This window comes from Eschrichtius robustus, chromosome 3, assembly GCF_028021215.1.
Source record: "Eschrichtius robustus isolate mEscRob2 chromosome 3, mEscRob2.pri, whole genome shotgun sequence".
NCBI classification, from domain to species: domain Eukaryota; kingdom Metazoa; phylum Chordata; class Mammalia; order Artiodactyla; family Eschrichtiidae; genus Eschrichtius; species Eschrichtius robustus.
The window spans coordinates 65,104,357-65,123,854 of NC_090826.1; the positions used below are offsets into that span (position 1 = coordinate 65,104,357).

The following is a 19,498-nucleotide window of genomic DNA, read 5'->3' on the forward strand; positions in this document are numbered from 1 at the left end:
AATGAATTTAATGTGTAAATTAATCATGAGAGCCATCTCTCCTTAAATGAATCTTTTCTAGATCAAAATAAAATAAATCTAAATACTAAAGTAAAAGTGCACGATTGGCATGAATGAGATGCTCAATGTCATCGGTCATTAGAGAAATACAAATTTGAAACACAGTAAGATACCACTTACCCACTAGGACAGCTAGAATCAAAAGACAGTAACAAGTATTGCTGAGGATGTGGAGAAATTTGAACCCTCATACATTGTTGATGAAAATGTAAAATGGTGTGGTCACTTGGGAAAACAGTTTGGCAGTTCATCAGAAAGTAAAATGTAGAGTGACTATATGACGCAGCAATTCCACTCCTAGGTATACATCCAAAGAAATGAAAACATATGTCTATGCAAAAACTTGCAGGCAAATGCTCATAGCAGCATTATTCATAGCCAAAAAGTGGAAACAACCCAAATGCCCATCAACTGACAATGAGATAAACAAAATGTGGTACAACCATATGGTGGAATATTATTCAGCCACAAACAGAAAGTACTGATACAACCTGCAACACAGATGAACTTTCAAAACATTATGCTGAGTAAAAGAAGCCTGACACAAAAGAATATTTATTGTATGATTCCATTCATATGAAACATCCATAAGCAAATCAATAGAGACAGAAAGTAGAATAGTAGTTGCTAAGGGGTAGGGAAAGGAAGATTAGAGAATGACTGCTTATGGATATGGGTTTTTTTTCTCTGGAGTGATGAAAAAGTTCTGAAATTAGATGGTGCTTATGGTTGCCTAACTTCTGAATATAGTAAAACCATGAACTGTACACTGTAAAAACAAAAAGTACACGATTTACCCCACTGTGCCAATTTTATTCTAAACCCCAGGACCTAGGAGCTAGTGACAGATCCAAGAGACATCTAGAAAGCTACTGAAGCCATGTGGAAGGTGACCACATTTTGAATACAAAGACAAGTGTCAAGGTCTAAGCCTATGGTGATGGCCAGGTTTAGGGGTGAAGATGAAAGAGGCACAGAGGAGCAAGATGAGAGGTCAAAGGAGAGAACAAGGAACCGTGAAAGTAGAGTGCCATGGAGGCAAGAGAGGGAAGCTTTGAGGAAAAGACAATAACAGCATAAAATGCTATTATTAAAGACAAATCATGGTAAGTAGAAAATACAAACTAAGATGGTAGAAGTAAATCTAAATATACCACTAAATAAAATAAATGTCATTAGACTAAACTCACTTATTAAAGGAACAGAGATTCTCGGGTTGAAATAAACACAAAGCACACATATGCTGCATAAACACATTTAAAGCCTAAAGCTTTAAAGACATTGAAAAACTGAAAGTAAAAGAAATATATATGTATAAATATATATTTATATTTATGTATATATATACATATATGTATTATCTAAAGAAAATAAGGAGAAATACTATTAGACAAAATAGATTTTAAGGCCAAAAGTAATAAGTGACAAAGAGGATCATTTTTTAACAATAAAGAATATCCTCACCAATAAGGTAAAGTATCCCAAATCTGAGAGCATATAACCAGGTATTCTCAACACTTACAAAGCAGAACTTGACTAATTACAAGAAGAAACTGACAAATCCACAACTACAGAGAATGAATTATCACTAGAACTCAGGAACTAAGAGACCAAGCAGATAAAAAAGAATGGTAAGGATGTAAAAATATGAATGACATAATTGGACATTTCTTACCTATTGAACATTTATAGAACTCTGCTCCTAACAATTAAAGAATCACATTTTTTACAACGACTGAACATATCTTAGCCCACAAAGCAAGTCTCCACAAGTACCAAAGAATCAAAATCATGCAGAACAAGAATAAGATGCTTTCTAAATTACATTCAGTGAACTAAAAGGAGTTCTAGGATTTAAAATATGGCAGGAAAAGAAAAATGTCAATAGCTCACAGATATAGAGAACAGATTTGTGGTTGCCAAGGGGAAGGGGGTAGGGGAGGGAAGGATTGGAAGTTTGGGATTAGCAGATGCGAACTATTATATATAGAATGGATAAACAACAAGGTCCTACTGTATAGCACAGGGAACTATATTCAGTATCCTGTGATAAACCATAATGGAAAAGAATATGAAAAAGAATATATATATGTATAACTGAGTCACTTTGTTGTACAGCAGAAATTAAATAGAACATTGTAAATCAACTATATTTCAATAAAATTTTAAAAAAGAAAAATTTAAATGGAATGTGTGGAAGATAAAATTGAAGAAATCTCCCAGCAAGTAGAGCAAAAAGGCAAAGAAGTAGAAAATAGGAGGGAAAAGCTAAGAATATTAGAGCATCAGTCTAGTAGTCCCAACATTCTCAAAATAAGGATTCCAAAAAGAGAGAACTGAAGTTAAAAAAAAAAAAGACCAAGTCAGACTGAAGCCTTGTGAACTCAAGAGCCAGACATGCCAAGGTCTGTCAGAGCCAGGATGCCTGCTGACACCTGCTGTGTTTCTAATCTGAAATAGAATGCTCAGGGGAAGCCAGCTCAGATGCTTATATCCGTGTGTCACTTGTCATGACCACAGGGTGGAGAAGTTGCTGCTCTCTCCTCTGTGTCCAGCTACGGAAGCCCATTTGCCCGACCATATTCCTCCTAGACGTCCAGTATCTGGCCCACACGAGGACCTCATTAGATGCCCTGACTCTGGTGAGCCCCATTTTTCTAGGACACACTCATGACCTGACCTCTCTCACTTCCCCACAAGGGGCTCTTAAAACTGTCAAGGAAACAAACCTAGATGGTGACCCAAAGACTCTATTCAGCTTATTTTCTCCTAGATATATTATCCTTTCATTGCAATGCTAGGTTTGAGCTTATTTTTGAAGTTTTATGCATATAAGTAATAGAACGCCAAAGAAAAGCAGGGACTCAGTTAACACATTTGTCAGAATAGTGGTTGCTCTGGGAAGTAGAAGAGGATGTGACAGGGCAGGAAACAGGGGGTTTATCGTACGACAAAAGTGTTCTACCTTGTTGGGAAGTAATGGTATATACACAGGTGTTTGTTGTTTAACTTGAACATATAGATTTTACATATTCTTATGGTTTATATGAGATTTAAACATTTTTTATAAAGTATAACCAGGTAGAGTTAGTCCCAGTAATATATTTTAGCAACAGAAAATCAAATGCTGCCACCAAATGAGGATGATGAGGGAGTCACCATTGTTGCAAGTGGGGGCCACAGCCTTCAAGAGAGCGTGCTTGTTGGCCTGGTAGAGACCAGTGCCAGCGTTCAAAGAATTCAAAGTAAGTTTTAGTGGATGTGGTAGATTCTATCATTGCCCCAGATATTCACTGCGCCTCTCTATGAGAGGATGATACTTCCACTCCATTGCTGTCAGGCTTTGGTAATGGAATTCAAGTGTAAGTGACATGTGTCACTTCTGAATGGAACCTTCAGAGCATTCCATGGCTCTGCTGTCCACAAGGCCAAATACCCCAGGACAGGGACTACTCATCCAGTCTGGGTCCCAGAATTGCCACTGACCAGCAACAGACAATAATGAGAAAAAGAAATTAAATGTAAGCTGAGTTGCCAGGGGTTGCTTGTTAGACTGAGCTACAGTAAACTACTCTTCAGAGAACTTTGCAGTAGGAAAGGAGAAAACAGAAGTCTCAGGCTACAGAATGTGAGGAAAGGACTTGGTTACTCTGTGCAAGGCCTGGGTATGTTGAGAGACAGAGATGAATACTAGAGGAAGGAATAAAAATCCAAACAGGAGAGGAGAATGACAGACAGTGCAAAGTGCCATGGCAATGGAAAAGGATAAGATCAAGGAACAGGGCGGAGGGTGGGCCTCGGAGATGAGGGGTACGAGGCACTCTCAGAGACTATAACAAAGAAAGAGAATTAGTGAAAGGTGGATTGAAAGGAGGAAATTTGAGCAAGCACAAGGAAGATAGTCCCAACTTTTAGCGAAGGTTATTGGTGAGGCAAGTTATTGGTGAGGAAAGCTGCTGGGAGGGAGATGTGGACAAGGGGTAAACAGAGCACTTGAACGAGGTTGGTTTTGGAAAGCTAACATGCCGTCAACATGCAATGTTGGCACTTCGCTCCCTGATTCTCCATCAGTGAAATGTTGACCAAGCCATCTGCTAATAACCACAAAAGTTAGTATAATTGCTATTAGTTGTATATTTACACTCTAAAAATTAAGAGACCTTTTGCCTTCATACTAGCCTGTATCTGTATAACATATAACTGGCCTTAGGACTATTTTCTTTATCAGTATTTTAAGAAATGATTACAACAAGCTACAATATATTTTAAGAACACCGAAAGGAAAATATTTATAAATATTATACAGTAATTTGCCAAAATTATTAAAAGTGAGTGTTAATAATTATTTTATATGGTACACTGTGTTTTTTGATATATTTAAGTCCCTGAATAGTCACAAATTAAATGTAAAAATACTTCCTGACATGTGATTGAATGAGCAAATTAAAGGAAATAAATGATTTGGAAATGGGTATAATACAAACTAAATTGGAATACAAGATTTACTTGATTTTTTTCTCAATTATGCTAAATTACTCAACTGAACTACTCAACTATTTGGTTTCAGATTCATTCAAGCTGACAATTACTACATTTATAAAATTATTATATTTCTTTATGCAAGTCATTTTGCATTCGATTTCCCTAGATTCTCTTAGATTTCATCTAGAAATCTAATAGTGCAATGTAATCGGTGCTAAATTAATGAAAGAAAATTTGATTCTATAATCACCCTGGTAAAGAGAGGTTCTAAGCCATTTGGAGCAGTGGTTGGACGAACTCTTCTCCTTCTCCATGTTTCAGGTCTATTTTCCCTTGTGATTTTTCCATTAGGGGGAGGAAGTGGAGGAGGAATAGGCACCATGCAACGGTTAATCTTTGGAAATTGATATCGATTCATTCCCTGTGAATTGTCCATGGAGTTCCTGAACTTCATCGTTGCCTTCTTGCCCTGTAATCACATTTCATGACATAAGAACAAGTGAAATAGAAGTGGTGACCCAACATAACCCAAAATTAAAGACAAGACTGTCTGATTGGCATTGCATGCAAACACAACTGATATCAATAGGCAAACTTAAAACACTTCAATCTGTTGAAAAATGGCATTTTGTAGTACCCATAGCAAATTAAATTTTCATGGATTACTAACCTTATTTAAGTATATTTTTTAAACCAAACATACAGTGATGTCATTTTTATAGTATTTTGGGGATTTTCCCTCAACAATCCATTAAATCTATGGGGACCCAGTACAATTAAACAATTTAAAATCAAGAAGTTCGAAGTGTTATACTTTGAGATAGGATTGGATAGTTCACTTAACGATAGGGTATTTGCACTTTTTTTACACTGATTTCACCCACCCAGGTGTTATAACATTCCTTGATAATATGGTTTCAAGGAACCAAAACCCCAGAATCTGACCCAAAGTCTCTATTCAGCTTATTTTCTCCTAGAAATTCACCTTGTGGGAATAAATTTCACCCAGATAACTACACAAGTACACTTATGTAAATGTGCATAAGGATACACACATACACACACACACATGCACACACACATATGTCTAAAAAATTTAGTTGATCAGTTTGGGATTGACATGCCCGTGCTGCTATATTTAAAATAAAATGCCTTTCCATGAAAAAAAGAAAAGAAATAGAAAAAAAAAATTTAGTTGAACCACCAAGTCCATCAGTAGGAGGATATTTAACTAAATTTTGCTTTGTTCTGATAATAGATTCTCATCAGGCTTCAAAAAGAATAGTGTTAATCTATTTGTCCAGAGTCCTGACATAAAAAGGTCCATGCAGTGTGATCATACATTTCTTTTAAATAATTTATATGTGGATTTTGATAAAATCAGGGATGACTGGAAGACTCTGAACACAGGGTTGCCTTTGTGGATTTGAATTATTGTGGGGTGGTGAGGGCATATAAGCTTAGTCAACATGTATTACCTTAATGATTAAAAGCACCTAATGTATAAACAAAAACTTTATGTTTCAGGCATATTTGAGCCTCTGAACTTTCACATATTGATAATTTTTGTATATCTGAGGTAGTTTCCCAAACTTTAAAGTATCTTTACTCATTTTTATCCATTTTATACCAATTTATTTGGTATTGTTTTAAATTCATTTTCTGCCAATTTATTCTTTATTTTGAGATGCTTAAATTGTGAAAAGTTATTTTTACGAAAGGGAAGTCATTCCCCAAACATTCTCATTGCTGAATAAACAAAAGCAGGTTAAATAAAGACATGTATATGCCATATTTTGACTGAAAACAACATTTATGTGAACAGAAAGGGATTTAAATAGATATTCACCAAGGGGTTTAGAATTGTTAGAATGCTTGATGTTGCAGGTATTATTTATGCTCTCATTTTTCTTTTCTTACATTTTCCAATTTTTCTGTGATGGTGTGCATTGACATTGTAATAACAAATATAAATTAAAGAAGTGAAAACAAGATAATAAAACAATAAAATCAATGAATCCAGAACTTTTTGGGCCTGGGGGTTATCTTTTAATTTCTAAGTAGTTATCAATCAATGGCGTACCTTATTTGGAAATGGTTTAGTAAATTAAAAAAATTAACCTTCTGCTCCTTACCTTGCTTTTTTTTAGCCCAAAGCATCTTGGACATCTTCCCATGCCAGTATAAAAAATTTACCTTATTTTTTAATATACTTTAATATGCCATAACATTTTTAAACAATACCTTCTTAGGTGTCTTCCAAATGTTCACTATTGCAAATATTACAATACTAAATATTCCTGAATCTGTTTCTTTCCACATGCATGTGTGTTCCTAGGATAAATTCCAATATGCTAAAATGCATGAGCATGTTCATTTAAAATGTTGATATTCCCATATTGCCTTCACAAATAGTTGTACCAATTTCTATTCCTATCAACAGTGTATAAGAAACGCTCATTCTAAGGATAATCATTTTCAATCACACCATTAATTTTACTCAGTAGCATCTCAGCCAGTCTGTTTTGACCAAATTGCTTTTGCCTAAATCAAAGCTCCTCACCCCTGATACTTAGAAAATTCAACCTGCTTAAGTCTATTGCACCTTCAAACAATTCCCCCATGCATATCTGTTACTCTTTTAGTGGGTGCTTACTACATACTCAGCAATCATGCAGACTATTATTCTTTAGGAGTTTCTTGTCTGATTTTATATTAAGTAATTTTCATCATCAGTGCCATTGAAAGAATTGCATGTCTTTCCTGGCAGTATATTTTGCCTATGTACATCACAGTATAAGCTCCAAAAAGTCAGAGAATTTTGTCTGCTTTGATAGTTGATATATCACCAATGCCTAGAGCAGGACCCAGTCCATAGTAAGTGCCCAATAAATTCCACTGGATGAAAAATGTAAGTTTAGCTAGTTGAAATTAACATGGAACTGATCTCAGTCTTGTCGGCATAAAAGGCCTTGTGCAGATTTAATTAATAAATCTACCCAGTGGCTCAGAGCAGATTTGGAAAATCACCTAAAAGAAAAATTGTTCGCTAGTCAGAAAAAATTAAATATTACCTGATGGATAGTGTTCACATATCTAACATAAAGATGGGTCCGATCAAGTAGAGTTAATAGATATAGGAACTTAGAAAAGAATATAATCACCTTGGCAAACGTGGAAAGTGCCCATCTGAGTACTAACTAAGGGACAGGAAATTCCACCCATTGGACTTTGAATATTTCTGGTCCTAAAGGCAAAGTTATCCCTGGAAGATACAGAGGGCTTTAGCCAAAGACCTTCGAGCTTTCTGGTACCTTTGGCAAGCCCATTCCTAAGAGGAGACAGATGCATCAAGCTAAGATGACCTGATGCCATTAACATTCCATTCTACCATATTCCCTCATTCTGATTCCGTACTCACCAGGCAACCTTCTCATTGTGATCTGGCTTCCCATGTAGGTCTGCCTATAAGCGGAAAATGTACTGCTCCTACAAGCTTTGATTTAATTGTTATCTGGTGAATTAATGGTCCCTAATTATGATTTGATTCCCTATTTTGATTTACTATAGTGAGAAAAAATGGGCTTGTCATGTGTTATTTTAGTTAGCTTGAGACAATCTCTCAGGATCTGACTATTCCTGGACACTAGCTTGAAATGGGAAATCTCTGGACATTTAAAGTGGAGACCAGATCCAAGAAAGTGTCAACCTAATTGGCTTATGACCCAATAAGTTCCCGCCTAGCTCTAAGCAGTCGTCCTAGACAAAATGCCACCACTTTTGGTATAACTTCTCCTTCTTTCCAAGAAACTACTATTAAATTAACTAAAGTAAGGTTTGTGAAAAATGCTTCACAAGCTGAAAAGCATATTAAATGGATTTAAATATTATTTATCATTTTAGGGTTATATTTATACTTTTAATGTGAAAAACAATAATTTATCTGTCTGAATTAATTTCTTAGTGTCAAGGTCATCTGTCAGCTTTAGATAAAAATATCTTAATTTCATATGTCATATGTTTCCTAATAATTAATGGAGCTAAATTCACCCATTTGAGCATAATTACAATTGTACTCATAACACAGATTCTATCTTAAGCTGGCAAATGTTTCTTCTTGCTCTTAAAAATACAAACAATACCTTCCCTAATTACTAAATGTCCCAATTATCCTTCCCTTTTAAGTAACTCATATTTTATGGCTATCATACCTCCTTCCTGTGCTCTATTAAAATAAGTGAAAATTACCTGAGATATAACCTTGAAAAGGAAGCATAGTCAAGCTTCTGTGTGTGATTAATTCAGGATTTTTTTAAAGATGGACATTCTTTTCCTTCTATATCCAACCTTCTCCAGAGTCAAACTTGAAGCAATTTCATACACTGATGGTAAAGTAAGTCGGCATGCAAATGCAAACCTATTCTTGGAAAGTTTCATTTTCTAGGTTTCATGCATTTAAAATTTGGAAGCAGTCAAAACTTGGTCTATTCTGATAGAAGTCATATCTAGCTATAAAAAGTTCCTCTTTGTTTTTCACACAACCTTTCAAATTCATGAGAGATCATCTTAAATTATTACAAATCTATTACTTACTCTTTTGCCCAATAACACAGAAATTATAGGCCTTCCAATTAAAGTAAGAAATAATTAAACAGATGTACATGGCAAGTGCTTAATAAGTGCAAAATATATATTTCACTAAATAGATTAATTGAATCTAGCATCTTAAAGACTGTGAAGAAAAAGCATTTACCCCAATGGGAAATGAAGCTTCATTTTCCAGCAATGAGGTTTTTGATCTGGACCCCGAAGTTACCTTTGGAGCAGTTCCTACTGCAGGATTACTGGGTAGAGGTTGTAATCGAATTGGAGGCTGCATATTTCCTGGGGCAGTGTATGGTCGAGGGGCTGTCTAGACAATTAGGGAAAAAAATTCCATTTAAATTAGTATCTTGACATGTCTCCAGGACCAATTAATAGCTCAACAAATTGCCTAGACTAATTAATGGTGCCTTTTTACTGAACAGATTAACCTTTAATTATGTCCTTCCATTATACATATTCTTATGACCCAACGTATTTGTTAAAACATATGGTGTGGCAGTCCTCTACATACCTAACTGCCGCAATTGTAGAGTATTTTGGATAAAGGAGATGTTCTCTGTTAGGTTCCTGTATTTTATTCACACTGTGAACTCGCTTACAATACCTAATTGATGCTGTAAGTTGAATGGCTTTGCTCAATTAAATGTTAAGTTGAATAATGTTCCTAATTTAGAGATCTAAGGGCCTATGATTAAAATGAACTCATTCCTGTTTAAATGTTTTCAACATCAACTCTAGTACGAGTCCTTTAGGTCTTAAGATTGGTGCTGAAGTGAAAGCATACAATACGATTCAAAAAGAGGGAAGGCAAATACTTACTTCTAATGCATTACCATTTATTCAACCTCTTCCTTGAAATACTAGGAAAACAAAACTGAAAAATTGTAACTGGCAACTTTGGAAAACACTGTCAAAATGGAGATGTTTTCCAGGCTGGATAGTTTCCATTTGCCCCTCTTCTCTGTCTTCTCTGTTCTGCTCTGGTTGCTGGGAGTTATTTCTTTATGGACTAAATCAACTAACCTCAGGATTCCATTTGGATTTGGCCAACGAAAGCCACTGGCAGGAGATCAAAAGACAGGAGGGAAGGAGACTGGGGTCTTAATGCCCCTGGACCCTTCCCAACCAGGGTTATAATGGGCCAGCTGGGTCCCTCCAACAAAGTCCACAGCTCCTATCAGGAAGTCCTCTCCCAGAACCTGCCAGCTGGTTCTGGTATCCAAGTCCTCTCCTTCCCCCTAGGCCTATGTGGTGTGGTTCCCCATTGTATTCACCCCAGCATGCTTTACATACCCAGTTGGTTTTCCTTAACCCCACTTGCATCTTTCTAGTTTCTTTATTAAACCCTTCCTAATTACCCTATTTGTGTGAGCCATCTGTTTCCTGCTGAGACCCTGACTGATGCATTTTCTAATCAAGAATGTACTACAGAGAAAACCGAAAGTGCCAGTTCAGAGCATTAGATGTGTCTTTTGGAGCACTGACAGAACATTGTAACTTTAGCATAAAGATCAGCAATGTTTCAAAAATGGAAAAAACAAGATGTTTGGCCCAGTTGTTCTATTACAATAAAACAGTAGAAAACCTGTTAAGAATAATACATGCAAATTTGGGTAAGAGAGTGTGAGAACAACAGTATATAAACGATTAATGAATAAGGTTTATTACATTGACTCACGGTGTAATGGTGACAACAAATATTCAACTCTGGCAAAGTGTTGTATAAATACATAAAAAATGGTGATAGGGCAGCTCCCACCAACCAAAAGTTGGTCTTAGCGCCATCTTGACAAGCATGTTATATGTTGCCAAAACTCTGATTTTGTTACGTCAACACTTATTGAATTCCAACTCTAGTCGCTGTGAGAGTTTTAAGTAAGTTTTAACATCTAAACAGCAACACAAGACAATTAGTGTCAAATGAACCACACAAATACTGCCAAAGAGACAATAACAACAAAATACCTGAAAACTAATAGAACTTAGAACTAAAAGTTATTTGGAATAAGCCAATGAGACTAGTAAAAATTAAAGTTTCACAGAAGTAATTACATTTTATCCAAATGAATGAGCAAAAGAAGAAAATGATAAGGAGAAAAGAGGAATGGTAAATTTGAACATCCAAGTAAGAAGAGCCAGTTGTGAGCCAGACATGGGAAGGGGAGCAAAGAGAATATTCCCCAATATCTGTTTTCCTTTCTTCATGTAATAGAATATTTATTAGGGAACATGGCTATCACAAATAAAGACTGTATTTCCCAGTGTCTCTTGAAACTCCATATAGATGTATGTCTCAGTTTGGGCCAGTAAGATGTGAGCAGAAGTGCTATATGAAACTTCCAGATCATGCCCTTAGAAAGAAGAAATGCATCTTCACTTTCCCCTTATCCCCTTCGCTCTGGCTGAAAGAGCCACACGGTGATATATATACCATCTTGGTATGCGTGGATGAAGGCAACACACTAAATTTGGCAGATCAACGACACAAAAGGAGTCTGAGCTTTTGATGCCTCATAGAGTAGAGATGGTGCAGGAGCTGAGACTCATGTGTGTGTGTTGAGGCGGGGAGCGCATCCTTATGTTAAAGTCGTTATTTTGGTCTCCGCATACAAACCTAGACAAGAAGCCAAGTGGACTGACTAGAGCAGCGTTTGGTTTAAAGAAAAAAGACATAAGCCTCTATGAGCCAAAAGGTGAAAGGTCTTAAAACACACAAAGAGAAATCAGACTAGAAGTTTTCTGAACAAAGGGATCAGATCATCCAAACAAATCTCTGTAAAACAAATATGCCTTAAAACCCACTCCTGTCAAAAAAAAATCCAACTGAACACAAAAACACTGAATGTAGGACTTGGAAAGCAGGTTACTCTAAACTAGAACATGATCTATTGGCTGCTGTGTGCTAAATATTACTTCCCCACATTTGCATTCAGTTAGATGAATGTGGCAGTCAAATGTTTAACCGATTACATGTATCTCTAAAAACAAATCTGCGCCATTCAACTAACAGCTGTGAACTACAAACTGTTGTAGTTCACATCAGGAGCCACCTTAAATTTGCTATATTTTCAACTGTTCGTAATATATTTTCTTGGAATATATATGGCACTGTAGCTTAACATTTTCAAAACTGTACCAGAATGTGAATTGAAATTGACTACCTGGTGATTACTCAGCTTAGCTGAGCATTTCTAATTCTTAGTAGAAGATCTCTGGGGGTGAATTTTCCAAGCATGTACAAAATTAGTTGAATGACTTCCACCGTTTTAATGGCATGGTGCAGCTAAAAGCCTACATGCTATTTTGAAAGTTTAGGTGCAATTAGTGACCAAGTGAAGTAACTATTCACCGTATGCTCTCCTTATTCACTCAAGAAACTTTAAAGAGAAAAATGGATGGCAATATCCCAAAAGGATTATTATCTTTATCCCAATGGCACCTGGAGGTCAGGAATCCAATTCAGAGGATATGTAACCAAGTTAGGAAAAGAAAAAAGAAGGACTTGAATTTCTGTAACATGGGAACTGCAATTCCAAGATCACAATAGGTATCCCCTATGAGGCAGCAGCAGTGCAGGGGGTGATCAAGTGAAGAATCCTGGCTTACCAGATAGAAAGGCTGCTAAAGTGCTGGTGTCAGTGGTTCCTGTAATTTTTAAATTACTTTCTCACTCCTGCCACATTAACATCTCCTGGATGTATCATAAACTACTTATTGAGGCTGTTCAGCTGGAAAATTGAAAAGAAAGCCTTTCAAGGGTTTTTCCTCCCTGAAACAGGTGGGAAGATAGAAAATGGCCCTTGTTTCTTTTGTTTCACCCAGGATAAGCTTTTGAGAGTCTAGTGAATTTGCCACCCAATAAGAGAATTATTTGTGTACATATACATTTAAATGAAGCCTGGAAATATGATAACAACAAAGGGAAGACGGTTGCTTTTCATAACTTGAGCTGTTCATCGAGAAATGTCAAAACATATTTATCTTTTGAAAATGTCAAAGCTTAACACTATATGTGATGAACCTACTTCAATAATCTGTGAAAGCATTGCACTTCCTCTACAAATATTGTGCAATCCAAAAAAATGTTCACGCTAACAAGGAAATACATTAGGCCACACAAAGCCAGAATAAAGATGTCATCAAATCAATTCATTTAAAGCTGAAACCATCAACCGCCAGGAAATATTTTGCAAGTCTTTTCCTGTATCTATATTGTTTCAAGCTACCTTATGTTCCTTCAAGCAAATACCACTCCTAGGTTATAAATGAAGCGAAGTGGAATGAAATGTCAGTGTGCAATTTCTTTAAACAGAATTTCTGTACATTTAATTATTTTTATCTTAGACTGTGTGTATATACTTTTGATAAAAGAAGCTCAGATGTATCTGGCCCGACATGTTGTGCAGTACCATTGAACTTGTATGCATAAAGAAGCTTTAAGATAAGGTAAGAGTAGAGGAAACAGCAAGAAAAAAATCCAGAGGTCAGAAAATATAGAACATGCATGGAACAACCAATGGTTCAATTGTGCTGCATTGTAGGGTGCTAAAGGTAATCGTGGGGAAAAGTATTAGGTTAGCTAAATTGATGTCATGTGGCTTGGGGTCTTAAATGTCAGGTGCAAGAGTCTGGGCTTTTCTATAGGTGACACAGAGCCAGTGAAGGTATTTGGGCATGTAAGTAACATAAGTAATCTGCACTTTAAGAAAACTAATCTAGCAGTAACAAAATGGATTTGACAGGGGTGATAGTGAATGAAGGCGGGACAACCAGTGAAGACAGAGTTGAATGGATACAAGATTATGTTTTCACTCAGTAGGATTCCCAAGATGATACAACCATGTACCCAGAGAGCGTTCTTTCTGAGAGTAATACAAAATCATGAATTAATTAGTTGGCATGGTGCAGGTCAGAGTGCTATTAACGTGACTCACCAGTGTTACTGGACTGGAATGTCCTTCATCAACCAGAACACTATGGCCATGGTTAGTCTTGGGGCCAACTGGGGGGCGGGGAGACAGGATTGGCATGTTATTTCCTATAGTCCATTCTGTGTGCTCTCCCTGGAATAAGAAAGTGATTTAACAAACCGATGCATAATTAGTAATCTAGGTTACGTTAGTGCCTGCCAGATAAGAGGTGTTATAGGACTAGAGAAGTTCTGTCTCATTCTTTTCAAAAGTACTCCCTCTGAGGACCATCATGATAATCAGGAGATGTTTCCACAGCTGTACTGGGCACTTAGGTGTGGTAGTGAAAGGCAGGAAATTGAGTATGCTTTATCCAAAGAAATAGCTCTGCTCACAGTAATAGCTACAGATGCAGTGTATCCTTAGTTTCAGCAATAATATTTATTAATCTGCTTTAAGCAGATCATTACAAGAAGCACAGTGTTCCTCACTACTCTGATTAGTAGAGACTACCAGAAAGTATTACTTTTCTGCCTTAAAAAATTACTAAATAATGCCATAAGCAAAGGGTTATATATTACATATGGGGGACCTAAAATATAGGTCTTTCACCAAGTGCAGTTATAGGTGAAAATGTTACGAATAAAAATCGTACAGAGGAAATGAAGTGTCTATCAGGAATTTCTGCCAATGCTATAATGTGCCCATGTATCTGGTTAGTGTGTCTGACAATCTGGGTGAGAGTGAATAGAACACTGTTTCAGGAACCATTTTCCAGTAACTATTTTTTCCATCAACATTTCAGCAGATAAAGTATGGAATCTATCAGTCCTCGATATAGGACACTATTGGTAAAGTTGACTTAACCACAAATCTCTACACACCAACTTTTCTGATTTTGAAAAACTGACCTACTGTCTGTTATTTAACAACAGTTTTGTAATAAGAGTATGTTTTGACTAAGATAAAATAGATTTGAGTCTATCAGGCAAGAGGAAAAATTACTGTTTCCTACGGCGAGTTATTCCACAGAAGCCTTACGAATATTCATCAGTCTGTGGAATGTGTCTTAAGCCCCAAATTTGTAATACCCTGAAAATGAAGAACAACACGTGGGTTTGAATGGCTCAAGAAATTGAGTAAAACTGCCAACCTAAACTGAAACCTTTCAAGCATGCCTAATTGAATCTTTCATCTCTTGATTTAAATTTACACATCTCCTAAGTTGACTGCAAAGATGAAATATCAAATGCAAAAGTAAAAAACAAGGAATTTTAAAATGCCTTCACAAAATGTCTAAATCTTATGCTTTTGTTTGCTAACGTAGATCTTTCCTACCATATATTTTCAAGGGTCACGTTCACATGAAAATGTACCATTGGATAATTCTTAAAATGCCCCATTTTCCATCACATTGGGAATGTCACCATCTATTTTTACCTTTTATGACAAACAAATCTTTTGGCCTCTATCACAAATCAATCAAGAAAATACAAAAGCAAAATTTCAAACTTGAGAAGAACGGTTTCAAGTTTTTCTTTCAATGACTTGTGTCTTATACAGTTTCTCTTGCACAGCAGCTCCTATTTTGTCATGATCTTCTGGAATAATAGTGGCCAAGATTTAAGCTTGGTGGAACGATCATTTGACCTCAGTTATGAGTTACCCCAAAATAAAGTGCCCCCAAGCCACTTCAATAATAGTACCATTGGCCTTCAAAATCATAAAATAATATTATAAGTAAAAGAGTTACGTTGCTCCTTACCTTAAATCTCTGAATTCGCTCCTTCCTAGCTAATGTCTCCAGTTTCTTTTTAATTTCAAGCTGATGGTAACGCTAAGCATACAGGAAAGAGTGGAGGAAAGAATCATATCAATTATAGCAAAGAAATTTTTAGAGGAAAATAATCCCACTATCTAACTGTATTCTCATTTACCCCTCTTGTCATTGAGATGGAGAAGAATCACCTGCATAAGTGTGCAAGTGGGAATATAAATTGATACAACTCTTTGGAAAGCCAATTCCTAACCTACATTAGGCAGTTAAAAGTGTTCCTACGCTGTAACCCATAACTTTCATTTCTAAACCTAGGGAGAAGTCTGAATAATAAAAAAAAAATGTTTTATGCACAAATATGTCGTCTGAAAGGTTGTTTTTCTTTTCCTTCAAAGCAAAAATTCAGGAGCAACATAAACTTTAAAGAGAATGGTTTAAGTTTTTGGCCCATCCATATAATGGAATAGAATATAATTATTAAAATAAGGTTCCTAAAGATTTTGGGGTTTTTTGTTTTGTTTTTGTTTTTGCTTTTTAAAGCACTTTACTGAGGTATGATTGACATACAAAAAGTTGTACATATTTAATGTATATAACTTGATGACTTTGGAGATAAGTATATACCTGTGAAACTCTCAACTACAATCTATGCCATAAACATATCCATCACATCTAAAGGTTTCCTCCCACCTTCTTTATTATTATTAGTTTGTGATAAGAACACTTAAGATCTATCCTCTTAGCAAATTTTTAAGTATACGACACAGTATTGTTAACTATATGCAATAGATCTATATAGTAGATCTCTAGGGCTTATTCATCTTGCATAACTGAAACTTTATCCCTGTTAAGTAATACCTCCTGATTTTCCTCTCCCCCAGGCCCTGGCAACCACCATTTCACCCTCTACCTCTATGAGTTTGACTAGTTTATATTTCTCATATAAGTTGGATGTGGAGAAAAGGGAAACCTTGTACATTGTTGTTGGGAATGTAAATTGGTGCATCCACTGTGGAAAAGAGCATGGTGGTTCCTAAAAAATCAAAATTAGAACTACCCTATGATCCATCAATTGCACGCCTGAGTATATATTCAAGAATTGAAATATTCTACAATCCCATGTTCATTGCAGCAGTTTTCACAATAGCCAACACGTGGAAGCAAGCTAAAGGTCCACCGATGGATGAATGGATAAAGAAGATGTGGTACATATATACAATGGGATATGATTCAGCCTTAAGATTTTGTTTAAAAAATGGAAAATACATGTAATGCTGATAAAAGTAGGATGCAGAACTGCACAGAAACACAGTTTTATTGATCAAGCTCACATTATGTGCATATCTGTGCGCTGGGAAAGTGCTTCGCGTGCATCGTCTCTTCTTGAACAATTCCAATTGCTAAGCAGTCTCATTTTACAAATGAAGAAACTGAAGCAGAGGGTCGTGAACTTGCCCCAGGTCATACATCTAGTCAGTGGTGGAACTGTAATTTGAATCTTGGTCTATCTGACACTAACTTCCTGTTTGGCTTTTTTTGTTCATAAAAACCTCCCAGTAGTCATCTTATTGAACCATTCTGCAGCTTGAGACCCTCCTGGCTTCCAGGACACCACTCTATCAGGTTTTCCCACCGTTTGAAGGTTCTTATCTAGCCCATGTTGTTCTTCCCAATTTCCTGCAACGCACACAGCACGAAGCTAGAAACCTCAGAGTGGCCCTGGGTGTCTCCTTCCCCGCTCCTCATGCAGGCGGTGTCGGTCTCTCTCCCTCTTCCAGATCCCTGTGGACGGCGGCATCGCCCCAGTACGTCCACTACTGCTGTTAGCCCACAGCCTCTGGCAGCAGCTGCCTAGTTGACCTCCCACCTGCGATCTTCTCCAGCTCATTAATCCATCTTCCACATTTTTAGCAACATCATCTTTCTAAAACAGCTCTGCTCATTTATTTCACTCCATGCTGAAAAATGTTTCATTGCTTCCTCACCTACACTACAAACCTAGCTGGGAATTGAAGGCCTCCAGAAACAGGACCCCAACTTATTGGAGAGTGTCACTTCCTGCCACGCTTTCAACCAACTCACAGTGTAGTCTGGCCTCAGTGAGCTTTCCTTTCCATCCACAATATCCCCTCACATCTCTGTAACTTCACACCTGCTGTCTTCACTCTCTGGAATGCCTTGCTTATCTTTTCATGTCAAGTTTCATTCAGTCCTCCAGGTTCAGTTCAAAAAGCAGGACCTCTGTTCAGCTTCCTCTGACTCTCACAGAGGCAAGTCATCATTCCCTTCTTTTCTGAGCTCAGTCTATTTGTTCCTCTCTTCTAGCATTTGATCACTTCCTACAGCATTTTTTTAAAAATTATATCTCACAGCTACATCACATAGCCCCATACTGGTACATGGTAAGCTTGCAATTAATGTTTATTGCATGAATGAATATGTGACTAGTAATACAACAACATTAGTAAACAGCATCAGCATAAACTAAATGTGAGACAAATGTAACAATTTAGAAATATTTTCTTTTTAAATTATATTAATAGATTATATATTATATAAAATTATATATTACACATTAACATTTATCTAAGCTATTTATTCCAAACTTTAAGAATACACAAAGACTCTTTAATAACAGCACATTTAACAGTTATGATGTGCGCATTATAGGAAATTTTGGAAAACGAAAGTTCAAGAATCAAGGCTAAGACAGAACTTGGTGCCTACTGATTAAGTTTGAAATTATGTATAATTAATTTTACACTGTACTATTTTTTCAACATTAGTTGTAGAATTCCAACGAATACTTTTATAAAGAAGTGAATTTGGGAGCCATAAACAATGATTCTATGTAATTCATGCACATGACATAAATCACAAACTGAATTCCTAAATGAACAAATCATGTACATCTGAAGAGAGCACAACAATTGCTCAATTTAATAGTAGCATAATAATAAATATTTTGAGTGGCACTACACTTAGTATTGGTTTACTGATGATTCTACAGTTGGTCATAAATGTTTAGTGCACCCACAGGTCAATGGTTTTATGAGCCAAGTTTTCTGATTTACTGCTACTTGGTCAAGCCGAGAAGTGACATGCTTTTTCACAGGCATTAAAACGGCATTGATGCTTGAAACTACAAGTTCCATGGAGCGAGGCTAAAATAATTTATCAAGTTAGCTAGATATCCTTCTAAAAATGCCATGTCAGACTGAAAAAAAGTTGTTGATACTTGGGTTGTGAATCTGTGCTGACCAATGTGGCCTAAAGTAGGAGGGACAGCAGATGTTTCAATGCCTGCTCCTTGAAATTTAGCATACGGCTGAGCTTCGGAGCCTTCAAAGAATAACAAATCCGAAATAATTCATGGCAGTGGAATTACTGATATTTAAACAGATGTCACTTTTTTTTTTAGCAAATGGAAATTGAGGTGCAGATGGTGAGGGCTGGTATGTTTTAAAGTAGCCATTATGGATTAAAACTCTACATTTGTTAAATTAAATATCACAAAATATACAATGATGTCCATATTTTTCCCCAACTGAAATGAAGAAATGCTTACTTCAGTGTCTTGTCTCCTCACTACCTAGAAAGATATAGAGTATTTCTCAGGTCACCTTGTTCCATTCCTTTTTAATGAAATATAGGAAGAATTCCC

The 19,498-nt window shown here is 36.4% G+C and overlaps 1 protein-coding gene across 1 annotated transcript in view; it reads right to left on the bottom strand.

The window, feature by feature from the left end:
• The window catches only part of ERICH3 (glutamate rich 3), an 85,086-nt gene that overhangs the window by 56,370 nt on the left and 9,218 nt on the right, over positions 1-19,498 (bottom strand). The window contains exons 4-7 of the mRNA XM_068537547.1: positions 15,823-15,894; positions 14,082-14,210; positions 9,296-9,454; positions 4,793-5,011 (exon numbers count right to left, since the gene is read on the bottom strand). Coding sequence (XP_068393648.1) covers positions 4,793-5,011; positions 9,296-9,454; positions 14,082-14,210; positions 15,823-15,894 — 579 coding nt within the window. The remainder of the gene's footprint in view (positions 1-4,792; positions 5,012-9,295; positions 9,455-14,081; positions 14,211-15,822; positions 15,895-19,498) is intronic.